The 24,649-nt window shown below is 48.0% G+C and overlaps 1 protein-coding gene across 2 annotated transcripts; it reads left to right on the top strand.

Moving 5' to 3' along the window:
• The first annotated feature begins 6,787 nt into the window (after window positions 1-6,787).
• Window positions 6,788-23,190, top strand: LOC123161204 (transmembrane ascorbate ferrireductase 2). Of its 2 annotated transcripts, XM_044579052.1 has the most exons (5): window positions 6,788-7,065; window positions 21,645-21,693; window positions 22,266-22,311; window positions 22,459-22,465; window positions 22,579-23,190. In XM_044579052.1, the coding sequence occupies exons 1-5, from the start codon at window positions 6,916-6,918 to the stop codon at window positions 22,882-22,884; spliced, it is 558 nt and encodes a 185-aa protein (XP_044434987.1). In that variant the 5' UTR covers window positions 6,788-6,915; the 3' UTR covers window positions 22,885-23,190. The 2 variants fall into 2 exon arrangements, with proteins under 2 accessions (XP_044434987.1, XP_044434986.1); XM_044579051.1 differs by having other exon boundaries at window positions 6,791-7,065; window positions 22,266-22,465.
• The last annotated feature ends 1,459 nt before the right edge of the window (window positions 23,191-24,649 follow it).

Raw genomic sequence — 24,649 nt, forward strand, 5'->3', positions numbered from 1 at the left:
AACCCAAATAGACCATTCAATGTACTCATAAGAAGAACCAACAAATTTAGCATAAACATGCCCATCACTAGCACGGCACAACACATAAGAGGGGTTAAAGTCGCCGGCTTTGTTGGGAGAGATGGCTTTGCGCTCTTTGGCATCACCACTCTTTGCATTGTTATTCTTCTCCTTAGGAGCACCCTCTCCCTCCTTCACAAAGGTTTGCTTGAGCGGGGGAGGTCGATTGATCTTGGTATTCTTCTCCTTGTTCTTCTTCTTGTTCTTGGACTTGGGCGTGAACCCAACTCCCTCCTTGCCCACAACTTCCTTTTGATTGCTCAAAAGGTCATTTAGGTTCTTCTCGCCTTGTATGCATGACACAAGACCTTTCTCAAGTTGTTCCTTCAACTTGGCATTCTCCTCCACAAGATGCACATGCTCACAACATGGGTTAGTAGCATTTGCATTATCAATTAAGACCATGTGAGGAAATGTGGCCTTTTCCTTGGTAAGCTTAACTTGGAGTTAAGCATGAGACTCCTTGAGGTTTGCATGAGCACCTTTCAAGACCTTATGGGACTTGTCAAGTACATCAAACTCCTCCTTGAGTCTATCATGATCAACCCCAAGTTTAGCCTTTTCGGAAGTTAGAACACGAGACACAACAAGAGCGTGATCAAGATCTTTCTTTAATTTGGCATGGTCATTGTTGTGTGACTCCTTAAGAGCCAAACGATGCCCACGCTCTTTCTCAAGATCATTAGATAGATCCAATATCTCATCGGCATAATCACGACTATGACCTTCCATCTTAGAGATGGTTTCTTCGTGAGCCTCTATCATGTCATTGGCTTCACCAAGTTGTTCCAAGAGAGCAACGAAGTGCTTCTTGGATTTGCCCTTGAGCTTACTCATGAAGGACTCAAATTGATTAACCTGCTCATTAGACCCCTTACCATTATCAAAGTCATCCGTTGAAGGAGGGTTAGGAATAATGGTGGTTTTGATGTTGGGGGTTACCTTGTTGGTGGCCTTAGCCATGAGGCACTTGGCGGTGATGTTCTCGCTAGGTGAATCGAAGAGAGACACCCGGGGAGTTGTGACAATGGCAACGGATGCCATGGCCATTGTTTTACTATCTTCATCATCATCGTCATCCTCACAGTATTCTTCTTGAACCACCAATCCGCGAGTAGGAGTCTTCTTGGTGAAGTTGTTCTTGTTGGGGAAGGACTTGGATTTGTCTTTTCGGATGAACTTGCCACCATTGTCTTCCCGCTTCTCGTAAGGACAATCCGCAACGAAATGGCTCACATTGCCACAGTTGAAACAAGTTCTAACTCGTTGCTTTCCCTTGAGGCCACTTGAGTTGTTCATGTTGAAGTTGGGTCTTGTATTCTTCTTACTCCAAAATTGTCTTGAGGCAAGAGCCATGTGCTCATGATAGTCATACTTCGTGTCTTCGGGGTTGCTCCCCTCATCTTCCTCTTCTTCTTCTTCTTCTTCCACACTAACCTTGGCCTTCAATGCAAGATTGGGCTTCTTTGCCCTTTGAGAACGGAGCACCGCATTATCGGCGGTCTTGTCCAAGATGCTCATTGCAACAAACTCATCCAACACTTCACCTGAGGTCATGGAGTGGAAGTCCGGTCTTTGACGAATGATGGAGGACATGGCCTTGTTGTAGGGCATCATGGCCTTGAGGAACTTGCGCTTGATTCAATTGTCATCCGTGTCCTTGCTCCCATGATCTCGGAGTGCGACCGCGAGTTTGGTCACTCTTCGAAAGAGCTCACGAGGTTCTTCATCCTCTTTCATTGCAAACTCATCGGCTTCATCTTGCACCACTTCATAGTTGGAGCGTTGAATGCTAGCACTTCCTCGATGGAGAGACTCAACACATTTCCATGCTTCTTTAGCCATGACATGAGGTCGAAGATGAGGGAGATCTTCGGGAAGGATTGCATCTTGGATGATGAAGAGAGCACTCTCATTGAATTGATTGTCCACTTCTTCTCGAGGGATGAAGTTGCTTGGGTCATGAGGATAGAAACCTTCTTCAATGATTCTCCAAAGGTTAGTATTCACATGTTTTAAGTGACGCTTGAAGCGATAAACCCAAGAATCAAAATCTTCATTTTTCACATATTTAGGAGGAGGACCGGCATGATTCAAATGAGTAGAGGGGATCGGTCCTCTATACACTGGGGGTTCCACCTGAGCAAAGATGTCGGTGCCATTTCTAACACTAGTAGAAGGACTCTTTTCACTGTTAGCTTCCCCCTTGTCGGAGGTAGCATCCGTCACCTTGTTAGTGGGATCACCCACTTTCATCGGCGAGGTAGATAGTTTAAGTCCGTCTAGGAATTCAGAAAACATGCTTTTAACCTCGCCCGTCATGGAGGTTTTCAATGTGTCTAAAGCCACATTGAATTCCTCATGTGAGACCGAGGTTCCCCCTTCGGCCGAAGACGAGATGGGATTCACACCGGAGTGCTCCTCCGCACCGTCATAGGTGTCAACCATACTCTTCGGACGACAAAGTCCTTAATAAAGAGATGAGGCTCTGATGCCAATTGAAAGGATCGATATGGTTGACTAGAGGGGGGGGGGTGAATAGGCAACTAACAATTTTTAGACATTTCTTTAACAATTTAAACCTTGCAACAAAATAGGTTGTCTAGATGTGCAACTACGTGGACAACCTATGTGATGCAAAGACAACTAGCACACTAGCAAGCAATAGATACAACACAAGTAAGCTTGCAAAAGTAAAGGCACAAGATAACCAAGAGTGGAGCCGGTGGAAACGAGGATGTGTTACCGAAGTTCCTTCCTTTTAAGGGGAAGTACGTCTCCGTTAGAGCGGTGTGGATGCACAATGCTCCCCAAGAAGCCACTAGGGCCACCATAATCTCCTCACATCCTCACACAATGCGAGATACCGTGATTCCACTATTGGTGCCCTTGAAGGCGGCGACCGAACCTTTACAAACAAGATTGAGGCTATCTCCACAACACTTGGAGGCTCCCAACAACACCACGAAGCTTCACCACAATGGAGTATGGCTTCGAGGTGACCTCAACCGTCTAGGGTGCTCAACACCCAAGAGTAACAAGATCCGCTAGGGATAAGTGGGGGGAATCAAATTTCTCTTGGTGGAAGTGTAGATCTGGACCTTCTCAACCAATCCCGAGCAAATCAACAAGTTTGATTGGCCAGGGAGAGAGATCGGGCGAAAATGGAGCTTGGAGCAACAATGGAGCTTTGGGGAAAAGAGGTAGGTCAACTTTGGGGAAGAAGACACCTTTATATAGTGGGGGAACCAATCCAACCGTTATCCCACTGAGCAGCCCCGCACAGAGCGGTACTACCACTTAGGGCGGTACTACCGCTCTTACCCAGCGGTACTGCCGCGCTGACAGGGTCCTGACCCCAGGGCGGTACTACCGTGGGGGTAGGTGCGGTACTACCTCTTGAAGCGATACTATCGCCACTACTACCGCACTTAGTACTGCAAAACCCAACACGAAAAACATCGTTCTCGAATCGAGGCGGCAGTAGCCCGGAACCACTGCGGTACTACGGCCGAAGACCACAAGCGGTACTACCGCTCTGGGAGCGGTACTACCGCTGGGGAGCTTCGGCGGTACTACCGATGTGGACCGCGGTACTACCGCTGGGGCAGGACAAAGCATACTCAGGGGAAAAAGGCAGATCCAATGAAGCGGAAGGAAAACAACGGGTGTGATATGGATGTGTACGTGTTGATTCCACCCTAGCCTTACCAAAGCGGATCCCCTCTTGATAGTACGGTGACTCCTACGAAACTAGTCCACCAACAACGAAACGAAGGAGCTACACCGTCTTGAATAAAACACCGAGGGGAGATAATCGTCTCGTGCCAAAGGATGAATCTCTGAAAGAACTTAATGCACATGATTAGTCCGCACAAGCATTGTCATCAATCACCAAAACATCTTGGGGATAAATATGCCCTTACAGGGTGGCATAAGGTGATAGACCATGCCTTACAAAGCTCCTCAATTCATCCCGAGCACCATGCCATTCTGGGCATGACATACAACCAATTCTAGTCCGCAGAGGCCGGAATTGCGGAGGCCTACATAAGCCTCTCGAAAGGCTTTGAGGTATGTCAGTTCGTACAACTTCAATGTTTTAAGTTTAATGCTTTTATACGCCGAGTAGCCCTTTAAGGACATGTTTTGAAAATAAAGTTGTCCGAAGACTTATTTAACATAATTTTACCAGACACAGCTTATGCTTTAATAGTATATATACAATAGCCCTCGAGCCTTGAGTTAGTTTAACAAACTTACTTGGGGGTCAATTTGTTATTTCGAAAGCTATATCCGAAGTGAATATGTAGTAGCCCCCGAGACATTCATATGCAAAATCGTTACTTTCTCCTGCATATTATCTAGACTTGCATGTGTAGGGTGTTGCTTGGCTTGTGTGAATTGCAAAAACTTGCCAAGAACTAAAATTAGAAAAAAGTTAAGTTTTTTTTGGTCAATTAGTCTAACCACTCCATCTAGACCTACTTACGATCCTACACCCACACACCGCCCAGGCTGCTTATCCTTTCACGTGTGTTCTCCTCCACTCGTCCTCCCTCCTACATGAGCCCAATCCCCTTTCTTTCTCTCTTCATTCTTCTCAAACCAGCAACCGCATCCATGGCTACCTGCTTGCCGAGGTCCCTCTCTTCCCCTATGTTGGGATCCCTCTCCCATAAGGCGAGTGATAGGCGTCGATTGACTGATAGAAATTTCGGCCGATCGCCGCGCAGCCGCCCGATTCGGCTTTCTCGAACCATACGATTGCTTCCTCCTCCTTCCCCACATCCAGCCCCTCTTATATTTTCCCCAACAAAAACCGCTCCTGGACGGTGCCACCGGCCTTTGCCATACCCCCACGCGAGGCAACCGAGCTCGAAGCACCGCCGCAGCACCGCCGCACCACTAGTTCGTCGCCGCTCGTCGTTCTCGCAGATAACCTCCCATAACCACAACTATGAACTAGTGTTGCATCCAACCGTCGAAGGAGTTGCATCCCCAGTCAGCGAAGTACGTAGTTGGGTGAGCTTCTCTCCATGTCCTCGACAACCAGATGTGCTAGGCGCCATGGCCGAGATGCAACCGACCACGTCGATGGCGTTTTTTTTGCTGCAATCCTGTTGTGATTTTGCTAGTACCATTCCATTTGTTTTGCTACCACCACCAACCCAAAATCTTCCACCAAGGTGATTTTTGCTGGAACTGGCGAACCAATTGGCTACCATCGTACTCATTTTTTGCTGGAAGCCAACCAAATTTGCTACCATGTTTTTTGCTAGAAATAGTGCCCCATTTTGTACTCACCGTTTCGATTTTTGCTACTACCAACATTTGTTGATTTTTGATACATCCATCCCCATAGTGTGCCAAGACCCGTGACTGTATTTTTTTATGCAACCATTGTCAGTTTTTATTACCACGTTTTGTTGATGATTGGTACATCAATTTTACGAGGTTGCTACATCGCCCGTTTTCCTCGTCGTTTTTACTACAACCATTGTTTGATTTTGCTGGAACCGGCAATGACCATGAGAGCAGTTTTTTTTGAGCGGGAGGGGGGAGGGGGTTTATGTGCGAGAGCAGTGAGTGACGGTAAAATGGTGGTGCGGCGAGCTACGGTGGTGCTGCGAGCTCGATTGCCTCACGCGGGTATGGCGTAGGCTGGCAGCACCGTGCGAGAGCGAATTTTGTTGGTGAAAACATAAGAGGGCTGGATTTGGGATAGGAGGATGAAGCAATTGTATGGTTTGAGAAAGCCAAATTGGGCGGTTGCGCCACGACCATTCAAAATTTGAGTCGGTCGACCCACGCCTATCACCCTTAAAAGATAAAGGGTCCTGATAACGTCCACACGCGTGGTATACTAGACATCCGTCCACACATTGCGTGTGGCGTGAGCGAGGCAGCCCATGTGGGCTGTGTGTGGGCGAATATTAGAATTGCCCACACGTATGAGCACAGCTACTTCGTGCCATACGCCCAACAAATACTACTCATCTTCACCCTCGCGTGTTGCACGAAACAAAAATGCCTACACGTCCTGACGCAGCTACTTTAGGTACCCGAGGGATGGCGATTTAGTTGCCATCCGAGATGGCAAATGTAGTTGTAAAAGTATGACAACTCTATCTGTTTTGGTTAGTTATAATTGTCATGTCTAATTTATGATAGTTGTCGCTGTAATCAAACCATAGTTGCCGTGTGTGATTAACTACTTGTCACATATAGTCAAATAGCAGTTGCCATGTGTGTTTACCTAGTTGTCACGTGTGGTCCAAGCATATTTGCATAGTTGCCATGTGTGTTTATCTGGTTGCCACGTATGCGCAATTGCAGTTGCCGTCTAGCAACGAATCATAGTTGACATGTGTGTTTACCTAGTTACCACGTACGTGTAACTGCAGTTATCATCTAACAACGTACGAGTGTCGTGTGGGCGAAAAACAGTTCGCCTACCGTGGCAGAACTAGTTCGCCCACACAGCGCAGCTGGCAAACTGCGTGTTGCAGGGCGTGTGGGCGGACTCTCCAACGCCCACACACCAATCTTGTTTTTAATGTGTCAAGATTCGTGTAAATTTGACTGGACGGTGATCCATGCATGTGCGTGTGGGCGTTATGATTTGGCAAAACTGCCACGCTTTTGGGCGTTATCATTTGGTCCGAAACGAGATATAGCTGAACTGAAAGCTCCTTCCGTAAATACGCCTATATAGTTATGAAAACGCTCTCTGCTGACGCCCGTGAACACACTCTCGTCCGCTTCGCAAGATGACTTGCACAGATCGGCGTCTTTGCTCTAGCTTCCCTAATCGTCCTTCCCTCTACGCGCCCGATCTTGCCGACGGAGGCGATGGTGGCGGTACCCGCGGTGAGGTTCCCGATGTCCGGCCTCGTACGGCTGCTTGGCGTGGCCGCGGCAGCGGTCATCGTCGTCTGGGCCGTCCACTTCCGCGGCGGTATGGCGCTCTCCGCCGAGAAAGACAAGCTTCTCATCTTCAACGTAATCGAGAAAAAATATCTCTTGTTTCCCTTCTATTCTGTTGCATATCTCGTTTTGGACCACGGATCACCTGTTGATCTTGCTGCCGCCTAGTGGGGAAAAGTTTTATTACTCGATCCTGAGATCAGGATTGAGGGATTTAGATTCCACTATTATGTACGGACCAACCGACCAAAACCAGTCCAAAGCAGGCCTGTTCACAGTATCATACAAAACTAAATTAGTGGGATTAGCTCTTGCATCTGAACCCTGCAAAAGTAGCAATGTGAGAGATTTTGTAGCGAATCTGTGAGATTTAGGATGGTGGGTAATTCAAGGCTTGGGGTGATCTCGTATTTACTACTGAGTATCGAGTATGTGATCAAGGGCTGTTTTAATTTCCAGCAGCAAATCACCATTGGAACTTGGTGAAAAGCTTCTCCTTTTCACCGCTTCTTTTCCGTGTGGGTTTGTGTGACATTATTCTACTTTGTGTTGTGGTGAAACTTTGTTAATTTCTTTCAATTGGGTTATTAAGACTTACAAAATTTTGGATTGGGAAGTAGCCTGGAACGCGGGTTGGTCCCGTTCGGTGACATGGGGTCGTCAACCCAAATCGAGGATCGGGGTAGAGTCTGGATCGAAAAGGTTTGGTCGCCGGAATGTGACCCAAATGTAGGTGTTGCCATGTTTATGATGGCGGAATTGGGTTAAGACTTACAAAATTTTTGGATTGGGAAGTAGCCAGAACGCGGGTTGGTCCCGCTTCCGGTGACATGGGGTTGTCAACCCAAATCGAGGATCGGGTAGAGTCTGGATCGAAAAGGTTTGGTCGCCGGGACGTGACCCAAATGTGGGTGTTGCCATGTTTATGATGGCGGAATTGGGTTAAGACTTACAGAATTTTGGATTGGGAAGTAGCCTGGAACGCGGGTTGGTCCCACTTCTGGTGACATGGGGTCGTCAACCCAAATCGAGGATCAGGGTAGAGTCTGGATCGAAAAGGTTTGGTCGCGGGGACGTGACCCAAATGTAGGTGTTGCCATGTTATGATGGCGGGTCAACTGTCAATCCTTCCCTGTCCCGCTGCAGCTTTCTTCAATGGTTGAGATGAGTAGTTGCTTGAGAACATGGAGCCGCGTGCGTTGAACAAGAGATAGATGAAGCAGAAGCGGCGGTGTACTGAGTCCAGTAACAGAGTTGAATTAGGGCCCTGGAATGACCGCTGTTTGGCTTTAGTGGAGTCTAGTAGTTTGGTACTTAGAACAAGCAAAAACGCATGATCTTTTTGCTCTATTTTCTTTGAAATATATTTTCTGATTGCAGCATCTATTCGGATTTTTTGAGGGCTCACATCCCGACCCAAAATAATGTGTTGAGGAATAGTACCCCTCTTCGACCCTCGATTTCAATCGTTGCGATCCTCATCCTCTGATCATCGTTCCTAAATCCGATCGTCCCGGATTCTTGCCAGCTATGTGTGAGGCACCAGCTATGGATCTCATAGGGGAACCACATGGTCGCTAGGGATTTGAAGCAAGGAATGAGAGTTGGAGAGAAGAGAGAGATGTGATCGGAGAAGAGGGTGAGATTCAGACGATACTTCTCATTATTCAAAATGCCTCCTTAGGTTTTACACACTTAAATAACGCACACACTCACCCAACGGCTTGTGGGCTGCACATCACTGCTGACTCAACTCAGCCAGCCACTTTGTTGGCCTTGTCTTCAGCCCAGGCGCCAGCCTCTGTGTCTTCGTCCATATCAGGACTACGGTAGAGGATGGGGATGTGACACTTTAACCTTCTTGAGCTTCAACTCCTTCCTAGATAGTGGCGTCCGGAAAACGCCTCGGGAGCACATAATAATCTTCCTAGGTGGCATGCTCCACTGGAACAGAAGACCAACTATCTTGATCTGCGGAATGGCCGCGTTGCCCTTCTTCACCATGCGTCGCTCCAAAATCTCATGTGGAATCAGAGGACCCGCCGCCAAATCGACCGGAGACAGTAGTTCGGAGAAAACCGGCGATTATGAAGGGTTTGAGCTGTGATACGTGAAATATATGATGGATACAACTGTCCGGCGGCAAGTCCAGGCGGTCGGCAACATTGTCAATGTGTTCAGTGACCAGAAATGGCCCACAGAACTCGAGCCCAAGCTTGGCGCGTGGTCTGTTGGCGACGGAGGACTGTGCATAGGGCTGTAGCTTGAGCAACACATGCTCGCTGCCGACGAGCTCCTTGTCCTTGCGGCGCTTGTCCGCCTGAACCTTGATGTGCTCATGCCGATGGCGCAACTACTCAAGAAGCAATTCTGGAAAATCCTGACGGCCGTTGCAAGCTCTGCTAGAGAAGTAGGCGCATCCTACCAACATCACTGTGCCGACGTTTGGTTCAATTTTGTGGACAGCCTTAAATGGAGAACACCGCAGTGATGAATGAAATGAAGAATTATACCAGAATTTGGCCATCGGGAGCCATTTCTTCCGTTGCTTCGGGCTCTCATGAACTGCATGACACAATTACTGTTTTAAACGTTGATTGACGCATTCGGATTGTCAATTAGTTTGCGGATGGTAGGCAGTGGGGTAGCATAGTCTGGTTCCGACCTCTTATGAATAACTTGCGCCAAGAAATACCAGTAAAAACTCGATTTCTGTCGGACACAATTGAGGCTGGAACTCCATGTGATCGGACCACATTATCAACAAAAGTGCGTCCACAGATAAAGCAGCGTAGGGATGTTTCATTGGCCTTTAGTCCCAAACAAGTTGGGGCAGGCTAGAGGTGAAACCCATAAGATCTCACGACCAACTCATGGTTCTGGCACATGGATGGTAAGCTTCAGTGCACCCCTGTCCATGGCTAGTTCTTTGGTGATACTCAAATCCTTCAGATCTCTCTTTACGGACTCCTCCCATGTCAAGTTCGGTCTACCCGGACCTCTCTTGACATTAGCAACATGCTTTAGCCGTCTGTTATGCATCGAAGTTTCTGGAGGCCTGCGCTGAATATGCCCAAACCAGTTGGACAAGCTTCTCTTCAATCGGCGCTACCCTAACTCTATCTCGTATATCATCATCCCGGACTCGGTCCTTCCTCATGTGGCCACACATCCATCTCAACATGCGCATCTCCGCCACACCACACTGTTGAACATGTCGCCTTTTAGTTGGCCAACACTCGGCGCTATACAACATTGCGGGTCGAACCGCCGTCCTATAGAACGTGCCTTTTAGCTTTTGTGGCAGTCTCTTGTCACGTAGAATGCCAGAAGCTTGGTGCTACTTCATCCATCTGGCTTTGATTCGATGGTTTACATCTTCATCAATATTTTGTCAAAGGATCAACCACCACCAAAATTACCGCAAATCCATCTGATTTCGGCAAGCCATCAATAAAATCCATAGTAATGTCGTTTCAGGGTTGAACTAGTACTGGCAGAGGCTGTAGAAGACCAGCTGGGACAATATTCTCATGTTTCACTTGCTGACACACCACACATTGTTTCATCTACATCAACTTGGCGTTTCATACCCAACCACTTGAACAATTTGCAAAGCCGTTGATAAGTTGCCTAGACCCTAGAATGACCACCACCAACACTTGAGTGAGAAGCACTAAATCAACTTGGTTTGCAGAGCTGAATTATTGCCTATCCATAATCTGCCGTTATGCTTGATCAAGCCCTCCTCCAATGAGTACCCTTGGTCATCTGGACTTGCAATAGCCAATGCGTGTGTAAGCTACTTTTTGTATCCAACCTTTCCTCTGCAATCCCACCCCCCTTCTCCAAGCTCATCCCCTCTTCCTCACCTGCTCCCTCTAGATCAGGGGTTTTACATTGGTATTTAGAGCCAATTTCTGCCGGAATTTCGTTTCCCCTCGTCGCCCGCGGCACTCTCTGAAGCTTGGGAGCGGATCGGTAACATCCACCGCGCCGGTGTGAGTTGGCTGGATCTCACACAATCTGTCGCGGGGTTCGATCCCTTCCAAGCGAGTGCATGGCGCCCCACAAGCCTTCCGTCGCGACGTGGCGGGTTCTGGACGCCATGGAAGAAGGGAACTCCGACCTCACCAAGATGCTTGAGTCCTTCTCCAAGTTTGACGAACAAGCGGCCCTGCACGACAAGCAGTTCGAGGTGCAGACCGCCTTCAACAACCAGATCTCGCAGGAGCTGCAAGGCCTCTCGCGGCAGCTGGATCTGACCCAGGCCGACGTGTATGCGGCCCGCAAGGTTGTCGAGGGCTCGTCGTCTCCCGCAGGCTCCGTTACCACGATCGCACCACCACCGCCGCCGCCGACACCACCTTCACCTCATCAGCAGCCACATCACAACGATCCGCTCCGCCCCGCCTTCGCTCACGCCCGATTGGGGGGTACGCAGCTCCTGCTCATCCCGACTCCCCCTCTCGGCGTGACCATGACCACGTTCACCGCGCCACCGCCCAGCCCCACACACCACGAGAGCAACTACCACATGCCTCTGAAGCATGATTTTCCCCACTTTGATGGTACCGCGCCCTACCTCTGGTTGGATCGTTGTTTGGCGTATTTCGAGCTCTACAAGGTGGGCCAGCAGTTTTGGGTGCCCACCGCCGCTTTCTACATCGAGGGGCAGGCGGCGCATTGGTTGCAGGCATTTCGCCAGAGCCACTGCAATTTGTCATGGGACATGTTCACAGTTGCCGTGCTCGAGGAGTTCGGCGTCGATGAATTCGAGCTCGTCATCCACAGGCTGCTTCAGCTTTGCCAGACCGGCAGTGTCTCCGACTACCGCGTGGCCTTGGATCCCTTCATCAACTCCCAAGTTCTTCGTCACACAGTTTCTTCTGGGCCTGAAGGATGGATTGCGTGCTGCCTACGCCTGCAAGCACCGTGAAGCATCACTCGCGCATCGGTTCTGGCGCGCATCCAGGAGGAGCTGGTCACGACACGCCTGCGGGCACACCCTGTTCCTCCTGGACGACCGCCACCAGCGAACGCCGCACCACCACGGCAAGGGGCTGCATCGCGGGCTCAAGGCGATGAGTATGCATGGTAGCGGCAACTCCGTGACTACCGGCACGCCTACAACCTCTACTTCAAGTGCGACGAACGCTACTCCCGCGAGCACCGCTGCACGCAACTGCTCATGATCCATGTCGGCGAGCATGGGGAGGTCCTCTCGGATGACGCGATTCACGCCCTCGAGCTCCTCGACAACCCTGCACCTTGCGCCGGCGGCCGAGTGTTGCACTCTGTCAGCGTAGGGCATCGCCGGCTCCGACTCGCCAAGTACCATTCGCCTCCGCGCCCGGGTCGGCAACCAAGTCATGCTGCTCCTCCTCGACTTGAGCAACACCCACAGCTTCGTCAACAAGAGCTTCGTCGATCGAATCGGAGCTCACACGCATGTACTGCCACCCGTCGAAGTCCGCGTCGCCAATGGCGATCTCTCACCTGTGACCGCATCGTCCCTGAACTGAAGTGGTGGATGCAGGGGCACAGGTTTTTGACACCAATGCGTGAGCTCGACATTAGAGCCTACGACGGCATCTTGGGCATGGACTGGCTGTTGCAGTTCAGCCCCATGCCAGGACAAGTTTGTCTCCTTCATCCACGAGGGCGAGCAAGTCACGCTGCGGGGAGTCCAGCCCAAGACCACCAACACGCTGGCACCTGTGGAGCTGGACGAGCTCCGCAAGATGATCGCCGACATCGAGGTTTGGGCAATGGCCATGTTGGACGCGTGTACGCATGTCCCTGCCAAACGCAAAAATCCCAGCCACGCCCTGATTAGCGACCTCCTCGACGAGTTCGCCGCGCCCCACGGCCTGTCACCGCATTGCCGGTACGACCACGCCGTCACCCTGGTGGAAGGGGCGATCCCCGCTAACACCAGACCCTACCACTACTTGCCGCTCCAGAAAGACGAGATCGAGCGGCAGGCTCGCGAGATACTGGACTCGGGCGTCATCACGCATAGTGTCGGCCCGTACGTCGCACGGGTCCTGCTCGTCAAGAAGAAGGGCGACACATGGCGGTTTTGTGTCGATTACTGCCGGCTCAATGATGCGACAATCAAGAACAAATTTCCCTTGCCGATTGTGGATGAACTCCTCGATGAACTGGCGGGCGCTGCGGTCTTCTCCAAGCTCGAGACAGACGTCCAGCGCAAGGCCATGTCCAAGCTCGCCGGCCTCCAGTTTCGCTTCCTGTACAAGTGCGGCCTCGACAACGGCGCGACAGACGCGCTCTCTGGAGTGGGCAAGCTCATGGACGTGGCCGCGCTCTCGACCTGTCAACTGGCCTGGTGCAGGAGGTCACCAACTCATACGAGACAGACGCCGATCCCCAAGAGCGCCTCTAGCACTTGGCCATCCACCGCCCTGATGACGTGGGCGGCCACTCTGGCATCACCGCAACGTACCACCGCGTCAAGAAACACTTTGAGTGGTGCAGCCTGAAGAAGGATGTGGAGGAGTTCGTGCACCAGTGCGCCGTCTGTCAGCAGGCCGAGCGTGAGCACACCAAGCCGGCGGGCCTCCTCACGCCGCTGCCCATCCCCTCTGCACCATGGGAGGATCTTACCATGGACTTCGTCGAGGGCTTGCCGGCATCGGAGGGCTACGACTCCATCATGGTGGTCGTTGACTGCTTCACCAAGTTCGCACAGTTTGTGCCACTACGCCACCCCTTCAATGCTGCTCAAGTGGCCTGTGCGTTCTGGGACAATGTGGTGAAGCTGCACGGCATACCCTCCTCCATCGTCTCGGATCGTGACAAGGTCTTCACTAGCAATTTGTGGCGGGAGCTGCTCGCGGGTGCGGGCACCAAGCTGCTGTACTCCACCGCGTACCACCCGCAAATGGCAAGAGCGAGCGTGTGAAGCAGTGCATGGAGATGTACTTGCGTTGCGCCGTCCACGACTCCCCCAAGAAATGGCGCCGCTGGTTGCTGATGGCTGAATTCTGGTACAACTCCACTTTCCGTGCCTCGCTGAATTGCACCCCGTTCAAGGCCCTTTACGGTAAGGAGGCCAATTTGGGCGCCATGGCGACATGGGCGGAGGCCATGCCGGCCGGCGAAGACTTGGACTGGGCAGAGCACACGACAATGTCCGTGCTCACCTAGCACTGGTTCAAGAAACAAGCTGACAAGCATCGCGTCGAGCGCTCCTTCCAAGTCGGCAAACAGGTGCTCCTGAAGCTCCAGCCGTACGTGCAGCGTTCTGTGGTCTCTCGCCCGTGCGCCAAGCTCGCCTTCAAGTTTCGGGCCGCTGGCCTACAAGCTGGATCTGCTGCCGGACAGCTGCGTGCACCCTGTCTTCCACGTCTCGCAACTCAATCCCTTCACGCCAGACTACTCGCCGGTGTTCGCCGATCTTCCCCTCGTCCAAGACCTGTCCGCCACGGCAGCAGAACCATTCAAGATACTCGACCGACGCATGATGAAGCACGGCGACGCGCCAGTGGTACAGCTCAAGATTCAGTGGTCACCCACAGCCGCTGACACCGCAACCTGTGAAGACTACGACGTGCTTCGCCGGCCATTTCCAACGGCTACCATCTGGCAGAGGAGGCCATTGCTTAAGGAGGGGAGAATGTCACACCTGTCCATCCCATGGACAGTGTGACTTGGCATGCCTGGCAGGTGGGGCCCGTCTAGCTAGCATGTGCGTCGTGTGTTAAATAGGCCACTAAGGCCAGCCTGTTGGCTGAGGGAATCATGCTTGTGTAAGCTACTTTCTGTATCCAACCTTTCCTCTGCAATCCCAACCCCCTTCTCCAAGCTCATCCCCTCTTCCTCACCTGCTCCCTCTCACCTACCTCCGGTCGCCGATCCCCTCTAGATCAGGGGTGTCACACTGTGGTCTGTCAGGATAATAAATGGCCCATGCTGCAGATATTGCCGCCATTTATGACCTGCAATAATCACTGCTAAGAATTCATTTCCATAAACTGAGAGCATGCAGTTAGCAACCCCCAATGCTTTACTTAAATACACAATAGGATGATTGTTTTGTGAAATCACATCACGAGTGCCTGAATCGCAGGCGTCAGTTTCCACTGTGAAAGGCTGATGAAGTCAGGCATGCCCAGTATAGGGGTTTTAGACATAGCATGCTTCAGTGTTTCAAATGCATTTGTGGCTTGAGGAGTCCAGAGAATTCTTAGTAAGTAGGGACGTCAGGGGTTTAGCTAGCATACCATAATTGTTGACAAATTTATGGCTGTAACTCGTGAGCCCCGGAAATCCTTGTAGCTCCGTCACATTTGTCGGCTGGCACCATTTGAGCGTTGCATCCGTCTTCTCTGTGTCAGTTGGCCACTCCCTCGCTAGATATGATGTGCCACAAGTAATGTATATTGGATTGGGCGAATGAACATTTGGATTTCTTTGCAAACAGTTGATTGGCAGGCACAATCTGCATCACTAACTGTAAGTGCTTCACATGCTTTCCCCAAATGCAGCTATAGATAAGTGTATATATGTTATCCAGGAACATAATGTCGAATTTGCAAATGTGGAGCTCGAAAATCAAACTCAGAACTGAAACGTAGCCGCGCGTTTGTGAGTCCAAACGACATTACTGAAACTGGAAGTATCTAGAATGGGTTTTAAATGCAGTTTTATCTTCACCAGAAGCATGCATCCGTATTTGATGATAACTAGCTCGTAAATCCAGTTTGGAGAAGAACTTAGAGCTAGCCAATTCATCCAACAGTTCGTCAACAATTGGCAGTGGAAACTTGTTCTTAATTGTTACTTCATTCAGTTTCCTGTAGTCTACGCAATCTCCAACTGCCCCCCTGCTTCACAAGGAGCACAGGTGATGCATAGGGACTCATACTGTGGCTGACAATGCCTGCTACGATCATCTCTGCCAGTTGATGTTCGATTTCATCCTTTTGTTGTGGTGAATAGCGATACGGGGGAGAGTTGGGAGGGTGATGGACAGGTTCCAATGTTAATGCTTGATCATACAGTCGATGCGGCGTTAGTGTTTTTGGTTCAGCGAAAACATCCACATATTCAGTAAGCAGCTGTTCCATATCAGGCTCTAGTGGAGAAATGTGTACAGGAGAGTCAGGTGTCTCTTGAGCAATCGCGACCATGGCTCAAATGTCATTGCCCACCAATGCATTGTTAACTTGCTCAACAGAAATTGCCTGAAGTGTGGCTAGAGTAACTGACCGGATGCCATGCAGTGTAACAGGCACACCTGCTTGCAGGAACTGCATAGAGTTGGCTTCCCAGTCACAGGTCATAGGACTATGTAACTTCAATCAGTCCATGCCCAACACAGCGGCATATACCCCGAGTCGAAGCACTTGCATTGTAGTACTGAAAGTAGTGCCTTGTGTCCACCAATTGAAGTTCTGCACCAGTTGCACTGACTGCATCGGCTGTCGATTTGCAACCATAACCTGAACTGCAGGTGCAGGTTACAGGGACAATGCATCACGCTATAAAATTTGCATCAATAAAGCTGTGGCTGATTCTAGAATCAACTAGCATGAACATGATTTGATCACTGGGACGTACTGTTTCTGCTGCCTCAGCTCCTGAGACTGCATTTACTGACAACTGACAACATTCTCCTCCATAAGGTTAAGAACAGTTCTAAGGCCTGAACTGCATCTTTATTGTGTATTTCCCCATGTTCTCTCACTTGATTGTTAGAAGTTGCATTTTTGCATTGATGCTCCTTGCTGTACTTGTCACCACAATGGAAACAGAGTCCATTGGCTTGTCTGAAATCTCTTTAGTTGTCGTCCCTGAGCAAAATCTGTTACAGTTAATCTTATCATATACCAACGAGATGCTTGCATGAGAAGGAAGAAGTCAAATTGAGTTGATCTTGAGGGACATCATGAAACCTTGGCCAAGAACAATACGATGTCACGGTATATATAGTTATTCCTAACTATATTATATAGTTATTCCTAACTATATATGAGTTGTCATCTACTTGTGTATGAGTTGTGCGATAGATGAACTAGCTCCGAGCTGTACTACTGTAGCAATGCCGGTTACTGTAGCACCGACCTAAATCCTCTCTATAAGGAGAGGCACCCCGTATGTGCAAGCTTGTAAAAATTGAGATATCTGATAAAGCTTCCTACGGTAGTAGCTCTTTGTGTGTGTGAAGCAAGCACATCTCTTTAGAGAGAGTCCTAGGTGACATCTAGAGAAGCTTTGTGATTCTAACAATCAGTATCAGAGCCACGTGTATTAGGTTGAGTGAGATATTGATGTAGGGCAAAGCCGCAGGTGGCCCAATCTTTCACACATGGAGATGGATCAAGAGGAATAAACAAGAACACAAGGGGAACAAGCACTCAAAGACAAGATCCAATCACACATGCCCTCTTTAAGCAAATCTACACAAGTACCGCACAATCCGCAATCAACTAAGAGAGAGAGTAGCTAGGGTAGTTCTTCCCAAATCCACAAGTGGAGATGAGGGCTTGATGATCTAGAGAGATCCTTCTCCAAGATGGAGGTCTTGAGATCAAGATAGATCCTTCTCCAAGATGGACTTGTTCCTCTAGGAGGAGGTACAAGGAGCAAAGCTCTCTCAATGTGTTTAATTGCACTTTGCTAACCCTAGAGAGGAGGTAGGGGAAGACTATTTATAGTACAAGATGAGATAGGGGCGGACAAGAGGGATACATGACCACTTGTGTCGGGCTGCACGCAGGCAGGGTCTGGGCTCGGGCTGGACGACTGGACAGTTAGCCGGACATCCGGGCACGATAGCTGATCTGTGGATGGCTAGCTGGCGTCAAAGAGGTTGCTGCAGGGGCCAGATGTCCGGGTAGGTGCCCGAGTGGGGCCGGACGTGGAAAGACGGACAAGTGTCAAGAGAGCATTTTCGTCTGGCTTTGTCCGGACTTTCGGACAGTGAGCAATAGATCCTTCCCCTTCATTCTTTCCTTGCTCCTCTTCCGCCATGGTTTGGCCTTGTTCCTTTGCTTCTCCATGGTTGATGGTACTTGGTACCTGAGTATATATAGGGTCTCCGCTTGAGGTAGTAGCCATGTCTCATATGAGAGTAAGAGTAGTTCAAAGAGGAGCGAATTAACCTCGTTTTTGATGGCGCATGCAAGATCCCAAGTGCCAACTGCAAGCAAACAAAGAAGGCAATTCAACATGTGCGAAGATGAACCAGCCTTGTTCTGATTGATCAAGATGTTGCCCTGTAAGGTGTGTCGCCGGCAACAGGAGGTAGTGCTCCTGGTAATTCCCTATTAGTTGTGTGTGCGGTTCTTGTGCTAGATGTGTCCACAAAATCGCGCGTGTGATCAAGATCTTGTGTCACTTGTGTCCACAAGAATACAAGATAGTTCTTATGTTAGCTGCGTGAATACAAGATAGTTCTTATGTTAGTTGCGTCCACAAGAAGCTGAATTTTCGTGTTAGCTGTGTCTACTGAGATAACTTCTAATAGATGCATCTAGCCATCTACAAGGCAACATGGTTCTTGTGCTTGTTGTGTCCACAAGAACAGAGTTCTCGTGTTAGTTGTGTCCACAAGAACAGAGTTCTCGTGTTAGTTGTGTCCACGAGAAAATGTGTGTGAATTCGTCAAAGGGGATGTCGTATGCGGTAGCTATGATCATGCAGTACGAAAAGACGTAGACGATCCCAGGATAACATGCATGAGAAGGAAGAGGTCAAATTGAGTTGGATGTTGAGGGACATCATGAAACTTTAGCCAAGAAGAATATGATGTCATGGCATATGTCATCACTCAATAGTTATCCTAACTTTATATGAGTTTTCATCTACTTGGGTATGAGTTGTGCAGTAGATGAACTAGCTATGAGCCATATTACTGTAGCAATGGCGGTTACTGTAGGCCTATATATAAGGAGAGGCACGCCATATGTAATAGGCAGGCTTGTAGCAAATAAAGTATCCCACTAGTAGTAGCTCTTTCTGTGTGAAGCAAAGCACATCTCTTTAGTGAGAGTCCTGGGTGACAGCTAGAGAAGCTAGCGATTCTAACAAAATCATCAGTTGTCTTGCGTTGTTGCCACTGAGGAGGAGGAACAGGGGCTACAGTATTGGGAACAGCTAGGGAGCTACCTGTTGCATTTGCTTGGCCAAGTGCGTGCACGAGGGCTGTGTGAGTCCAGCTATTCTTCCTGAATCCGAGCAAGCTCCACGGCACGCGTTACACTCGTAGATGTCTGAAATCAGACTGCAGCCCTGATATAATCCTTGAGGCTGAGAACAAACTAGGACACAAAAAACTTCTGTGTTAAGAGTGGGATCAAAAGCGATCAGGTGGTCTATTGGTGACTCGAAAGCTGTTCTGTATTCCGCAATTGAATGTGTTCGCCTAAACTGCAGTCGCGTGACATCTAAGTGTCATATTCCTCCTGGCCAAATTCCTGTTCAATAGCAAAATTGAATTCCTCCCAAGGCCATGTTCAATACTCCCTCTGATCCATATTACTTGTCGCTCAAACGGATGTATCTAGCACTGAAATACGTCTAGATACATCCATTTGAGCGACAAGTAATATGGATCGGAGGGAGTAGCAACATTGAATTCCTCCCAAAGCCAAGCTCGGTGGGGCCGTTTGAATGCCTTCCACAACAGTGCCACATGGCCATCGAAATACAAGGTTGTGGAAGACACCCACCATCCAAATACAAGGTTGTGGTAGACACCCATTGATGAGTAGGAACTTGACACATGTCAAAGTAAGTGTGAGCGAGATCGATCCACATACGGGGGTTGTCACCGGAGAACCGAGGAAAGTCGTGCTTCGGCAACTTGACACAGTGGTTGTGGTCGTGATCTCACGGTCGATCCCGCTCGAGCTGATGCTCCCATGGTCGCTCATGCTCTAAACTTGCCCGCGCCCCGGAACATCGACGTGGCATGTTTCGACTCCATCTTGAGGTTGAGCCTGGCGCCGTGATGAACCCGGTACGTGGTGGCACTCCATCTGGCATCTCTAGTATGGCGGTTGATTCGCCAAACGAGGGACCACCCAAACGTCAAAGAGGAGCCGCTTGGGTCGGCGTGAGTGTGGGAGCTGCCGTGGACATTGCCGGCGTCGCCTCGGAGCATTGCTTCCTTATCATGAATCTCATCCATGCTCTTCTGGGTGGTGATGAGTTTCTTATTGTCGAGTTTAGTGGTCTTGTGGTCAAACTTGGCGAGCAGTGTCGCCGTGGATGACTAAAGTTGGTTGGTGCTTTCCCCCATAGTAGCGGTGGCTAACTGGTCCAAGCCGTGGGAGCGGCAGCCTTCGACGGCGCTGTCGCAACGTGTCTTTACATCAAACAAACCCTGCTTGTGATTTTGGGTGGATTCATTGAAGCAATTCCACACCCTTCATCGTGGAATTTTACCGTTCTATTGAGAGGATTAGCGAGGCAGACGGAACCAATCGCGGCGACTAATACCAATTGTGAGGCACCAGCTATGGTTCTCACAGGTGAACCGCATGCAGCTAAGGGATTTGAAGTAGGGGATGAGAGTTGCTAGAGAAGAGAGAGGAGCGATTGAAGAGGGTAAGCCTCTGATGTCTGTCTACTTCAGGACGGTGGACGGGGATGTGGCACTATGATTGGGACAATAGGTTCATTTATGACTAGTGGTCACTAAGACTTAGTTTCTAACCCTTTCGGTAGAAATTAACAATTTTTTGGATAGTATTTGTGGTGTCTGGGATGTGCAGGGCTTACACTCGCATAATGAATGACTGAAAATTTGAACGTCCGTGTGTAGAATGGCAAGTCGGAATTCTTTTGAAACATTGTTTTTTATCAGTTGACATTCAACTGAGAAATAGACAAGAAAACATCTGCTTGGAAAAAATTACTCTTTGTGTACTTCACTTCTCAAATTCATGCAGCCAGATCATCCATCATTTTAGGAGTGTTACATGGGAGGTGCTGTGCTGCATGCCATGTGATCTGATGGACAAGTCTCTGAGCAAAAAAAGGGGAATGTTTCCGGTTCATTCCATTTTGAAACATCAGTCTTTCCGTGAAAAAAAGATTGTGGATTTGACATGCAATGGTGGGTGCTTGAGTGTAGGGTTTACCTCTGTGTCACATATCTTTTGTGTGTCATTTGACAATTCATTAATCTCAACAATAAGCTTTAAATGACAAGATTTCAGGAAAACAGGGTGATATTTCTTTGGAGGGATTGATTTTACAAATCAGTTGGTACTAGAATTCTTTTTATATTTTTGTGCTGCTGCTTGCGTTTCACGCAGTAATTCTCCACATGGGATATTGGCTGGGAGGGAACATACATCCTATAGCTGCATTTGTACACATCTATGTGTAGTTGTGCACATTATCTGTGCACTCAGAATGAAAGTTGGATTATTTCAGTCATGTTTGTCTATTAAGACCATCAGACAAGGATTCAGTGCATGCCATTTGTCAGCAACACTGCCGCGACATCCAGCCTTGTAACATGTCACTTTGTCAACCAATAACCAACCATATTGTTTATGCGTTTGTGGTTTTGCATGCAATACCAAAGTTGGTGATTATAATTATGTTCACTAGATATTATTATTGTGTATATTGATCTCATCTTCTTGTGATACTAATGTGCATCTTTTCAGGTACACCCTGTGCTAATGCTGATTGGATTGGTAGTCCTGAATGGCGAAGGTCAGTGATATCGACGAAAACACTTTGGTTTCAGAACAGCCTTGTTATTGTGGCATATATTTTTTTGTATGGACTCACTCAATTTCATGCCAAATGTGTTGCTTTGGCTATTTCTGGCATGTGCATAATATTTTAGATGTATGAAATACATACCGTTCCATAGTATTCCAACTAGACTAAGCTGTCATTGTATCTTATATCTTGGTTAATTATATGTAGAAAGTATGTTATGTAGCTAATGATATGGATTCTCGGCATGCTGGAAATGATTCTAACCAAGTTTGGTCACATAGTATACTTCTGAAATATAAGGAAACACCGCAAAGCAAAACTAATAGCATACTTTACCTATTTATGTCTGAAACCCAATCCAATTCGTAGCCAGATTCGGATAGACTGAAACTCCAAAGTAAGTAGTCTCATTTGTTTGAATAGTAAAATCTGAATTGACACCTAGCAGATACAACCCCAAGACCAGGTTTGGGGACCAGACCATTAGAGTTGAATTCAGTTATTTAATTTGTATCGGGTGTACATCTTATAAATTCTTGTTGATATGGTGCTTCATGCAGCTCTTTTGGCGTACAAGACAGTGCCAGGAACCAAGAAACTGAAGAAGTTAGTACACATTACATTGCAGTTCCTTGCCATGTTTTTGAGTCTAGTTGGCCTCTGGGCTGTCTGGAAGTTCCACGATGAAAAAGAAATTGACCACTTGTACACACTCCACTCCTGGTTGGGCCTTTCTTGCATCATCATCTTCAGCTTGCAGGTAGAGAAGAGATGGTATCTCATGTGCAGTCATGATGTTTTCGTTATTAAATTGTTTAGAGATAAAGAGGTCTTATATAATTTATTCTCCTCCCCGTCATGGATTCTCCACAGTGGGCTGCTGGTTTTTTGACCTTCTGGTACCCTGGAGGATCGAGAAGCGACAGAGCGTCCCTGCTCCCCTGGCATGTGTTCTTGGGTGTATTTCTCTATGTTCTTGCCATCGCCACAAGCGTGACTGGACTTCTGGAGAAGTCAATCTTCATGCAGAGTGCAAAAATGATCGGGCGCTTCTCCACAGAAGCGATGCTGATGAACTCACTGGGGATGATGCTGATACTACTAGGAGCTCTTGTTATTCTTGCTATTTTTAACCCTGGAGCTGGCAAGATTGACACGTACCGAGGTTCTTCAGAGTGAGAGGGAATGGAAGGGAAATGGGAGTGTCTTGTTCTTGGGCTGCAGCTAGTCATAAACTACACCTTTCTTGCTTCAACCTAGGAAATTTTATATGTATGTGTCATTGCCCTCTGGGCTGTTATTTATTTTTAATCTGCGAATTGAACGATTAACCCTGTTCCCGTCAGGAACTGTTTCCCTATCCATTCTTGTGGCAAACTGATCAGTCAAGCTGACACAAATTACAAATGAGGATGTCTTTTGGAGGTGACACTACCAGGATAGCAAGATTATTTGTTGGAATATGAGAAAGAACTGGTTGCAGTAGTCTCTAATTGTCTCCAGAGACGTCTCCCCGATCCAGATCCAGCACCCCCTCCTCCCCCTCTTGCATTGCATACCTTTTGGTTTAACCGAGCCCTATGATATCCAAATCCTTGACCATTATCTTAGCAGTTGTTTAAGTTTAATGCTAACCCCGATTATTTAGTGGCACGACATGTGGACCCCATTGACGGTAATCATTCAACAAATGTTCAACACATCACACTTGCGTAATGCGGTGGAGGCAAAATGCGCCGGATTTCCTATGGAAATCTTTCAGAGAAAAACGTTGTCGGTGCAACCAATTTCGTTGTTGGCTCCCCCATGACACCAATTTGCAAATCTGCCATGGCACAAAAATGAGTTTCACTTCAAAAACTTTTGGAATCCATATCACTTCAGCTATAACTCCCAAAATGACGAGTTATTGATGTATCATGTTCATAAAAATGAGTAATTTTCAAAATAGTCATTAGTTTGCACTTTTGACACTTTAATTTCTTTCACTTGATTAAAATTGATTTCATCATTTAAAGCATGCATAAATCATAATTAATTCATTTTTAGTCAGAAAATTACAAACTTGATATCCCAATTGATTAGGGAAGTGCATAGAATCTAGTCATGGTCATGCATGTTTAACCACTTTTAATGTACTCCATGCTATTTACCCCTATTTTGACAATGCTTTCAGTGGTGCTCGATGCCTATTCATGGCATGGCCTGATTTTGTTTCCTGATATATATTCCCTTGGTTTACTTATCCCAGCATGCCTCGGTTGATTGATTTAGAATCCGTGTTCAATCTGACTTGCAGTAGTTTATCGTGCACATGGGTAGTTGAACCTGGTTCTAATTCATTATGTTATGCTTCTCGAGATAATTGTAGACGTTATGTAGTATAAAGGCAACGGTGAGAGGCCGTGCTTATGGGGATTGATGTTTTGTTCCACTAGAGTCACCCCTGGATTGGAGTTCTTTTTATTTCAAGCTAAGACTAGATGACCCATTGCATCCTTGCCGCAAAGACCAATTGCAGCCAAAAACTTAGGTGAACTATTTGAAGTTTTTTTTGTCCCAACCATATGCAAAACTAGAGATTATACCCGCGCATTGTGGCGGGAATATGTCTCAACTATTTCAGTGAGAATTGGGTGTATGGAACATTAGAATTTAGACTAACAATATGTGAACTGAAACTAAAATAAACTTTATTGCATTTGATTATTCTATAGTTGTAGAATATTTCTTGATATGAGTAGCATGCATAGTGCATGTTAATATGGGTGTTTTCCCTTGCATGGTGGCATGGCCAGGCGGCATAGATGCATGTTGAGAGAATTGAAGTTATTGGAAATTGAATATGAGTAACATGCATAATGCATGTTAATATAAGTGTTTTCTCATGCATGTGGCATGACGAGGTGGCATAGTTGCATGTTGAGAAATTTGAAGTTAGTGG

Source organism: Triticum aestivum, chromosome 7B, assembly GCF_018294505.1.
Source record: "Triticum aestivum cultivar Chinese Spring chromosome 7B, IWGSC CS RefSeq v2.1, whole genome shotgun sequence".
NCBI lineage: Eukaryota > Viridiplantae > Streptophyta > Magnoliopsida > Poales > Poaceae > Triticum > Triticum aestivum.

What these genes read in the sequence shown, in the direction of transcription:
- LOC123161204 (XM_044579051.1), top strand. Translation starts at nt 6,916, where the DNA reads ATGGTGGCGGTACCCGCGGTGAGGTTCCCGATGTCCGGCCTCGTACGG. An exon ending in ACAAGCTTCTCATCTTCAAC is followed by an intron (nt 7,066 to 21,644) that starts GTAATCGAGAAA and finishes GCATCTTTTCAG; the next exon opens with GTACACCCTGTGCTAATGCT. An exon ending in GGTAGTCCTGAATGGCGAAG is followed by an intron (nt 21,694 to 22,265) that starts GTCAGTGATATC and finishes TGCTTCATGCAG; the next exon opens with CTCTTTTGGCGTACAAGACA.